General features: G+C 37.6%; 1 protein-coding gene across 5 annotated transcripts in view; it reads right to left on the bottom strand.

The window, feature by feature from the left end:
• Window positions 1-713: 713 nt before the first annotated feature.
• The window catches only part of SCAF11 (SR-related CTD associated factor 11), a 78,646-nt gene continuing 69,348 nt past the window's right edge, over window positions 714-10,011 (bottom strand). For 2 of the 5 annotated variants that reach the window (XM_037738799.1, XM_017529675.2), the window contains 5 exons: window positions 5,525-8,239; window positions 4,414-4,760; window positions 2,241-2,459; window positions 1,768-1,887; window positions 1,180-1,498 (listed from right to left, as the gene is read on the bottom strand). In XM_037738799.1, the coding sequence (XP_037594727.1) occupies window positions 1,352-1,498; window positions 1,768-1,887; window positions 2,241-2,459; window positions 4,414-4,760; window positions 5,525-8,239 (3,548 nt within the window). In that variant the 3' untranslated portion in view covers window positions 1,180-1,351. Of the gene's footprint in view, window positions 1,499-1,767; window positions 1,888-2,240; window positions 2,460-4,413; window positions 4,761-5,524; window positions 8,240-10,011 lie in introns of all 5 variants that reach the window. The other 3 variants (XM_017529682.2, XM_017529661.2, XM_037738823.1) reach the window with 3 other exon arrangements.

Raw genomic sequence — 10,011 nt, 5'->3', positions numbered from 1 at the left:
TTTCTAACACACAAGTTTTACTGTCTAGAATTTTGCAACATGGCTAATGGCTACCATATGGTCATCAAATTAAGGCTACATTCATTGTAAAGCATCTGGGATTTTCAAGTGTGAAAATAATTTCATCAGTGATTAAAAAACAACTTGAAGCCAATGCCGTGGAGTCTTATAAATTCTTAGTCCCAAGGAAGGGGGGTAACACTTAACAGGAATTCTCCAATTGGTACAAACAATTTATCATCTATGATGGGTTTTATGTAGAAATTATGAAAGAACATCATAATTTCTACAAAATCAACACTTTTTTTTTTCCTGCTCCTGTTGCCCAGGCTAGAGTGCACTGGTGTGGTCTCTGCTCACTGCAACCTCTGTCTCCTGGGTTCAAGCGATTCTCCTGCCTCAGCCTCCCAAGTAGCTGGGATTACAGGTGTGCACTACCACGCCTGGCTAAAATTTTTGTATTTTTAGTAGAGACAGGGTTTCGCCACGTTGACCAGGCTGCTCTTGATCTCCCGACCTCAGGTGATCCACCCGCCTTGGCCTCCCAAAGTGCTGGGATTACAGGCGTGAGCTATCATGCCTGGCTGAAAGTCAACACTTCTTCCAAATCTTTTTCCTCAAAGTCTTCAACAAAGACTTTGAACTGCCGAAGTTGTATCTAGTAAGTCAAATTGCTTACCTCAATTAGGGGGTTAAAAAAAAAGGCACAAAAGAAAAACAAGCAGCATAACCTTTATTTGGTCATACAATAGGTGAAGAGTGTCTGAACATTTTGAACACTAAATTTCACTCGTGATAATTTTTTTTCTATCTAGGTGATTTATTCTGATATGTGCTTTAAAAATACACATTAGGAACCCTGCAATTGATATGTTCTATTTAATATTAGAAATATTTTTCATTGTAATACATTATTTAACTTTCTATAATTAGAGGGAAAAATCATAAAGATATTTTATATTTTAACCTGACAGAATAAATGCATTATATATAATCTCTTCTAAACCAGTGCACTTAGCAGTTTCTAATTTATGCACTCCATTGCTCTAATCAGAAAGCTATACATCTTCCAGTATCCACACTATAATACAGTCCTAGTAAAGATGCACATTCCTTTAAACCCTTTACTTTCCCTTGAATTTTGTCAGGGAGGGTGGAGGGGAAGGAAGGATACAGAAGTTGCAGTGCAGAACTATATTTATTTAGAACAAAACATCATATCCTATGTTAAAAAAATAATTTTATCAAAACCAAATTTCAATCACAGTTATGCATGATTTTCAGTTAATGGTACATGTTGAAATTGCACTTTGCAGATATCCTGATAATGTCCTTTACAGCGTTCCCCATTTCAGCCTATGTTTTTTTCAGTAGACACAGGTTCTTCCAGAGTTTTCTTTTGGCTCCCCTTCCGTGAATATTTGTATTTGTCTACATAGGCTTTAACCAGATTTGCCACTTTAGTAGAATTTACTTCTCCACTCTTACTATGACAAACCTAAGAAAAAAACGAGGGCGGGGACGGTAAACTTTTTTCATACTTCAAGGATTAAAGCCAAAATAGAAAGCTTTGTGAAAAACAACCACAAAGAGATAAACAGACTTATTTTCATATTTCATTATCTTATACAAACTATTCAAAAGGCAAAAGGCAGACAAGAATTAGTAGAAGCTAGCTTTTATTATTTTAATTAAACCTCAGCATTCATGTATTAAAACAGGTGGTTCAAAACAATATGCATACATTTCACTAAAGCCATAACTTACTTTATCTACTGCTTTCCGTACAATTTCTTTATATTCTTCCTTGGTGATATCTTTATTTTGGTAAAATGGCTTAATGGCCAATTTTACCTCTTGTGCTGCTTTTTCTTGAATCTGCAATTTCTGATAAGAAGAAAATGTATAATTTGTTATTTACAAATCATATACTCTCACAGAATTCCAAAAAAGAAACTGAAATACTTGACATTTACAATAAGAAACTCTCCAACTATTCATGTGACAAATATAAAACAGTTTATTTACTAAAACATATCAAACATTTCTGAAAACAATTATAAAATACTACCAGTAAGTTACTGGACATCAACACATCTAGACAGAATCCTTCAAATAATACTGGCATTCAGACTGCCAATAAGAAATTCCTTTCACCACTCATACAATAAAAAGCTGACATTTTTTCACCATTATAAAACATACAGAATTATGGAGGTTGCTCTCAACCTTGAACTTGCCTTGTCTGTCTTCGAGCTATCTGCGCTGGCTTCCACTGTAACACTTACTTTGCTTTCTGCCAATTTTACAGCAGCATTAGAGGCTTTGCTGTGACTTGATGACGAAGTATTACCAGAACTTGGTCCCTGAACCGTTCCCGTATTTCCTGGGGCTGCTGTCGGAGCAGGCAAAACTGGTGTACTCATGTTATTACTTACATGAGAAGAACTAGGAATACCCTGTTTTAAAGAGTTATCAGTTAATGAATTACTTGTACTCGATGGATGTCTTTTAGTGATGTATTAGAAATAACATTAAAAAACACAAAGTGAACCAACCTTAGGACTAAAGAAAAATGCATATTTCAGGTCATTTATATCTAAAGGGCTCTTTAAAGAAAACTGAGTAACACTCTTAAACAGGGCCTTATTTATATATTGTCAACATGACTTTAAAATTTTATATATATGTATTATAACATTCTGACAGCAACACTAAAAAGAAGGAGAAGGAGAACAGTATTTAAAGAATCATATCGGCCGGGCATGGTGGCTCACGCCTGTAATCCCAGAACTTTGGGAGGCCGAGGCGGGTGATCACCTGAGGTCAGGAGTTCAGGACCAGCCTGGCAAACATGGTGAAACCCAGTCTCTACTAAAAGTACAAAAATTAGCCAGGCATGGTGGTGCATGCCTGTAATCCCAGCTAGTTGGGAGGCTGGGGAGAATCACTTGAAACTGGGAGGCAGAGGTTGCAGTGAGCCGAGATCATGCCACTGTACTCCAGCAAGAGTCAGACCCTGTCTCAAAACTACAATACAATACAATACAAAACAAAAAGAACTGTATCTTTCCTGCAAGAATCTTTAGGAATATTAATGAAAATAAGTGTGCCCACTTTAAAGATTGGAAAAAATGAGGTAGTAAAGTCAAATGGCTTGCAGTAAATTGATAGAACAAGATTAAGATCCCAAATACTAAGATCCAATTTCCCCATTCTTCAATTCTATTTTACTGTCAGGATTCTAATTTTTTTTTTTTTTTTTTTTTGAGACAGAGTTTCACTCTTGTTGCCCAGACTGGAGTGCAATGGCGCTATCTCAGCTCACTGCAACCTCCGCCTCCTGGGTTCAAGTGGTTCTGCTGCCTCAGCCTCCCGAGTAGCTGGGATTACACACATGCGCCCCCAAGGCCCAGCTAATTTTGTATTTTTAGTAGAGATGGGGTTTTTCCATGTTGGTTGGGCTGATCTCAAACTCCGGACCTCAGGTTATCTGCCCACCTCGGCATCCCAAAGTCCTGGGATTACAGGCATGAGCCACTGTGCCCGGCCTAATTTTTTTTTTTTTGAGACAGAGCCTTACTCTGGATTCCTGCCAGGCTGGAATACAGTGGCACGATCTTGGCTCACTGCAACCTCCCACTCCCAGTCAAGTGATTCTCCTGCCTCAGCCTCAAGTAGCTGGGATTACAGGCGCACACCACCATGCCTGGCTAATTTTTGTACTTTTAGTAGAGACAGGGATTTGCCATGTTGGCCAGGCTGGTCACGAACTCCTGACCCCAACTGATCCACCCAACTTGGCCTCCCAAAGTGCTGGGATAACAGGCGTGAGTCACCGTGCCCGGCCTAGGGTTCTAAACTTTTGGAAAGGCAGACATAAAATTATATGCAACACAATGTTTGCAAATTATTCAAATTTTCTGTGGCTCATACAGGCACTTCTCCTTTCTTTTTAGCATGATAAATTCATGAAAATGAAACACAGATGGTAATGGATAATGAACAGCTTTATCTAGTGTTTCTCCAAACAAGACAATAAACCTTCATCACAGTGCTTAATCACTAGTTCCCACCGCCCCATATGGGTTAAACAATGCAAAATGGGAAAAATGTAAAGCATCAACCACTTGATTCCAATTTGGCTTATTCAATGTGAAAATAAAATCCTGTTCAGATATAAATAACAGCATATATGTAGCCTGGATTTGGTAATATGTATTCAATTGATTTTCTAATTTGGGAGTTGGAGTGTTTTGAGAAGGACAGTGAAAGAGGGATTATGAAGGTTTACCATAACTAAAATAAACAATTGTTTTTGGAGGCCAGGATGCCTTTTTTTGGACATCTGTCCTGAACAGCTAAATGTTTACAATGGCTATATTGATTAAACTTGAGTTGCTAAAAACATACCTGCAACTGCTTTCCATCTGGTTGTGAAGCAATGTAGTTGACTTGTTGGGATGGTGGGGGAGGGGGTGGCGGTGGTGGTAGTCCCTGAGATACACTGGTAGGAGCGGCTACCTGCATGACGGGCACTCCTGTGTGGAGATGCAAGGGTAGCTGAGGATGAATGTTAAATGGATTGCGTTGGATGTTCATCAAAGGAGCATGAACACCCACTGGATATGGGAAGATATTCATAGGCTGGTGTTGTGCATTCATTTGTTGTTGCATTACATTCATTTGTGGTTGCATCATATTTATAGGTAGCTGAGAACCATCAACTTGCTGGTTTGTTTGGTCTTTTAGGCTAGAATCTATCAAAAGAAAAAAAGCTTGTGAAAAAACTCATGTTACAAATCTCTTTACACAGAGAAACAACGAACCACTGGTTACAATAAAATTAAACAGCAATTAAGAGGCTCAATACACCAATACCAATCTCCAATTGTTTAATTTAATCCTGTCATTTCTAAATAATGTGGACTGATTTTCTAAATGAAAGAAAACATTCAACTGAAAATATTTTTAAGAATAAGTTTATGCAAAAACATATAACAACAATCAGTAGCTCAAGAAACTGACTAGTTAAAAAAAATCACATAAAACTTAGTTACTAAATTATAAGATTATTCAATTTTTATATCTTCAACAGCCTTTTTCTTGCAATGTTCTTAGCAAGAAAAAAAAGAAAGATAAATCTTTATTATTAAAACAATGGCTTATTTTATTTCTATAAGAACAATGATCAAAAAAATTAAAAGCGCACATATCTGAAATAAACAAATTAGTTGTTGAATCCTGCATAGGAATATCCCAAACTATTCTATTGTAGCAAACAGTGCTGAAAATATTTAAGTCTTTGGCAAGGTTTGGAGCAGAGATAGGGTTAAAAATATACTGATGTAGATAAATGTACATGTATATATATTTATATAATGCAAAGTGACTTGTAAACAACTAGGGTTCAGCTTAACATTATAAAAACTACAAATAAGGATCATTTCAACTCATATTAAAAACATTAAATTTATAATTCTTCAAATAAAACAGTATCAATAAACAAAAAAGAATACATTACCCTGTCCAGATGTTTCCTCCTCTTGTCTCATCCATCCAGACTGTGGACCTGAAGAATTTCTGCCTCGTCGCGAGTAGTAGTTTTGTACATCTGCTGGCAAAGTCTTTCTCACAGCCCAGCTAGATGCAGATGTCCACCCAGATCTATCTGCTGGTGTATCAAATGAGAACTCTTGTTCACTTTTCCGCTTATAGGACTGCTGTTCCACAAACTTGAAAGATTCACTCCCCGAACTGTTTGAATTCCCTGAGAGGGGCTTTCGATTTTGCCACCTATTTTCATTCTGATTTGCGTAGGCAAAACTATTTCTGTAAGTGCCTCTACCACGGTTGCCTCTGCCTCTACCACGGTTAGATACCCAACCAGAACCAAAGTTTTTATTCCAAGAATTTCCTGAATTTTCATTTCTTTTTTCTTCCCAATGAGACTCTTTCAACTTTTCTGGATTTCTGGTTCTTGGATCAGGCCCAGAGTTTATTTTTTCTGTTATCCAACTGGGACAGTCATTCCTATGTCTGTCAGCAGAATTTGGATCATCAGCATCTAGGTGGATGTCATTTTTTTCTTTTCTTGTATTTTCATTCTGTTTCTCTGGGTCATTCTTTCTGTACCGATCATTTCCTCGTGGACATCTCCAACCATCATTTGCCCATCTTCCCTTCCAGCGGGGAGCGTAACTATCTCTGTCATTTCTACCAAATGATGAACTCTTACTTTTTGTTCTACATCTTGAGGGGGACCTAGAATGAGATCTGGACCTAGACCACTTTCTGGTTCTCTTTTCTCTCTCTCTCCTCTGCCCATCTCTATCACTTTCTCTTTCTCTGCTCTGGGACCTGGATTTTTCTCCTGGGGAGGAATCTTTCTCTCTTGGTTGAGATCTTTTGTTCTCTCTCAAAGTATCTCTTCTTGGGGACAGTGATTCAGATCTTCTGCTTTCCTTAGTATTATCCCTTTTTGGAGACTGAGACTGAGATTGCCTCCTTTCTCTTGCAATATCCTTTTTTGGGGACTGAGAACGGGATTTTTTCCGGCCTCTGGCAGACTCATTCTTAGGAGATGGTGATTCAGACTTCTTGCTTTCTTTCCTAATTTCTCTTCTGGGAGATGGAGACTGGGGCCGCTTCTTTTCTTGTGGAGTGTCTTTGTTGGGAGACCAAGTTGTAGATGGAGAATGAAATCTAGATCTTCGAGTACGAGGCTTTTTGACTTTGTCTACAGTATCTATTGGGCATTTAGATGGTTGAGATATAGTTTCAACCTTTTCATCTGCAAGATCTGAAGACGACATATTATTTTCAGAACTGTGTATCACAGAATTTTCATTTATTTGTTTAAGATCAGCATTTACAGATGGTTCAACTTCAGATTCATTTTGGTCACCGCAAAATGAATCACACTCCATAGGTATCATTTCATTGTTGTCCTCGTTAAAATGCTTCTCAATCTGATTAACGTGTGTTTTAGGCAACTCTGTAGATCTGGGATGTTCGATGAGTGATTCATTCTTTTCTTCTAAAGGTTTTTCCAGTTTGGTGTTCAAAAGATTATTTTTTAATAAATTATTTTCAGAGTCTTGAATATTATTTAAATCTTCATTCCCAGATGTATCACATGTTGCAATTATTTCTGCATCTTCAGTTTCAACATGCTCAAGCAATTGAACCTCTGGGCTCATAATAGATCTTCTGCCCACTGTTTGTATAATTTCATCCTCAGAAGATTCTAACTTGGGGCTCTCTATAAGCTCCTCTGTTTTTAGTGTAGAATCTTTATGTTCAGTAATTTCTACTATGGAGCTCTCTCTCATTTTTTCTTCATTAACCACTGACTCTACATTCTCAGATAACTCACTTACAGGACTAGATACAGGTTGGTGTACTTTGCTTTCAGATGTTAAACATGTAGGAAAATCATTTGGAAGATGAACTGTACATACATCTGCCTTTACCTCTGATTCTGAAAATCCAGATATCTGGTCTTGCTTTTCCAATGGATCACTTCCTTTTTCAAAAATATTTTTAGAAATCTCACTTTCCACACACAAAACTTTAGCCTCTATACCTGTATTCTCAAGTTTTTGAAATTTGCCTTCCTCACCAACTAGCACAGGAGGATCTTGAGCACAAGACTCAGAAGATGAAGATTCTACTCTTTCCTCTGTATCATGATTTGCAGTCTGTTTCTCACTTTCTTCTGTTTGCTCATTGCAACTTTTCAAACAGTTAGACTGGTTTTCTGTATGTGTCTGCAGAGTACAAATGTTACTACTGTCTACATCTGATTGGTGCTCTTTTTCTAACACAGGTGATGTGTCAGATTCTGCTGTTTCTTCATCTACTGAATCATTGGAAGATGATTTTTCAGGGGCAGCTACAGAGGTCCGAAGTTTCTTTTTCAGTAAAGCTGGTTTTCTTCCTCTTCTTACAGACTTCCGTTTTGGAGCCTGTCTTGTTTGCTTTTCTGACTCAGCTGAAGAAGGAACACTTAAAGATGGATTACTGTTACCTGGGGCATCACACCCAGAATTATTTGATATTGGGGATCTCTGAGACTGACTGACTGTTTCAGCTCTTGTGTTACGTGTAGACCTCCTTGTAGGAGTTGTCATTGCAGGTTTTCGTCTTGATCCTCTGGTATTTGATGTACCAGAAGTTTGCTTCTTTTCTTCCCCTTCTTGAGTATGTGCTAATGCATATCCCTTGCAAGAAGTACCTAATAATATTTAAAAAAAAAAAAAAAAGTAAAAAATATGTGTTTTAAGAAACAGTAATTTGGCTTCAGCTAATTTTAGCATAAAATACTCTGCGACAGAGTGAAGCAAAATACTTAAAACTATTAATAAATGCACAGCTACTAATATCAGAGTAGTGTGAGGTATTCATCATCTTTCTTAATGACACTGAAATAAGTAACAACTAGATTTGGTTCAAGTGGGCAATTTTATAGGGAAAAAAAGGAAAATAATATTTGGTCTTATAACTGCTACCTGCTTAATGATTTTTTTTTTTTGAGACAGGGTCTCACTCTGTCACCCAGGCTAGAGTGCAATGGTGTGATCACTGGAGTGATCATGGCTCACTGCCGCCTCAACCTTCCAGGCTCAAGTGATCCTCCCACCTTAGCATCCCGAATAGCTGGGACTACAGGCATGCACTACCATGCCCAGGTAATTTTTGTATTTTTAATACAACAGGGTTTCGCCATGTTGCCCAAGCTGGTCTCAAACTTCTGAGTTTAAGTGATCTGCCTGCCTTGGCCTCCCAAAGTGCTGGGCATACAGGCGTGAGCTATTGCGCCTGGCCATGAACTGGTATTATCTAGGCAAAAGGTGAGAGAAAACTGTCAAGTTATCCATGAATTAACAAAGACTCAAACTATTTATTAATAATTAACAGATGTTACTTCTAAAGATCTATGGTTTGGACAGGAAAGCCCAAAACAGAAAGGAGACTTGTAATCAGTTCTTCAAAGCCTCCAAATTGTAATTTCTAAAAACTGTAGCACAGAGTTTCTAGTTAGAATATTTTTTAATTTTAAAACTGACAGATAAAACTTTATGTGTTCACTATGTACAACATGATGCTTTGAAGTACATATACATTGTGGAATGACTAAATCTAGCTACTTAATAAATGCACTACACCTCACATAGTTATAATTTAGTGAGAACAGTTTATACCCACTCTCTTGCAATTTTCAACAATACAATATAGTTGAACTTTTAACAACACAGGGATTAGAAGCACCAACCCCCCACACAGCCAAAAATTGGCATAGTTTTTACTCCCCCAAACTTAAATTTTCACCAGACTTCTTACTGATAACAGTGAATTAACATATTTTTAATGTTATATATGTTACATACTGTATTCTTACAATAAGCTAAAGAAGAGGTTGTTACCAAAGTCATAACAGAAAATACATTACAGTGCTGTACTGTATTTACCAATACCATAAGCTTATATCATTCGTTTGCAAGACGAATCATCTGTATGAAATGGCAGGCAACAGCAGCTATAGATCTCAATCTAAAGTTCCTATCAAGGAATTAAACAACTTCTTATAATGCCATGACTTTTCTGTGCCTCTTGGGAGCACTTCCTACATCACTAATGGCACTTTATGTGGGTCCCCAAGGTGTTACTCAAGGTTTACAGTATTGAGCACTAAACACTTTGAAAAATATGCAAGCACTGCAAGAGATCACATTTCACTGTCATATGCAATCTATTAGAAAGACAAACGCTTACGTGGAGATGACTACATTACACCACGTTTTGTGTTTTTTCTTTTTGTTTTTTTTTTTTTAGATGTAGTCTCACTCTGTCACCCAGGCTGGAGTGCTGTGGCGCAATCTCAGCTCACTGCAACCTCAGCCTACCAAGTAGCTGGTACTATAGGCGCGTACCACTACACCTGGTTAATTTTTTTGTGTTTTTAGTAGAGGCAGGGTTTCACCATCTTGGCCAGGCTGGTCTTGAACT

The sequence above is a fragment of the Cebus imitator genome, unplaced genomic scaffold (genome assembly GCF_001604975.1).
Source record: "Cebus imitator isolate Cc_AM_T3 unplaced genomic scaffold, Cebus_imitator-1.0 Scaffold2, whole genome shotgun sequence".
Classification (NCBI taxonomy): Eukaryota; Metazoa; Chordata; class Mammalia; order Primates; family Cebidae; genus Cebus; species Cebus imitator.
Note: the sequence above shows the minus strand (reverse complement) of the source record. Positions and strands in the feature narration are given on the sequence as shown.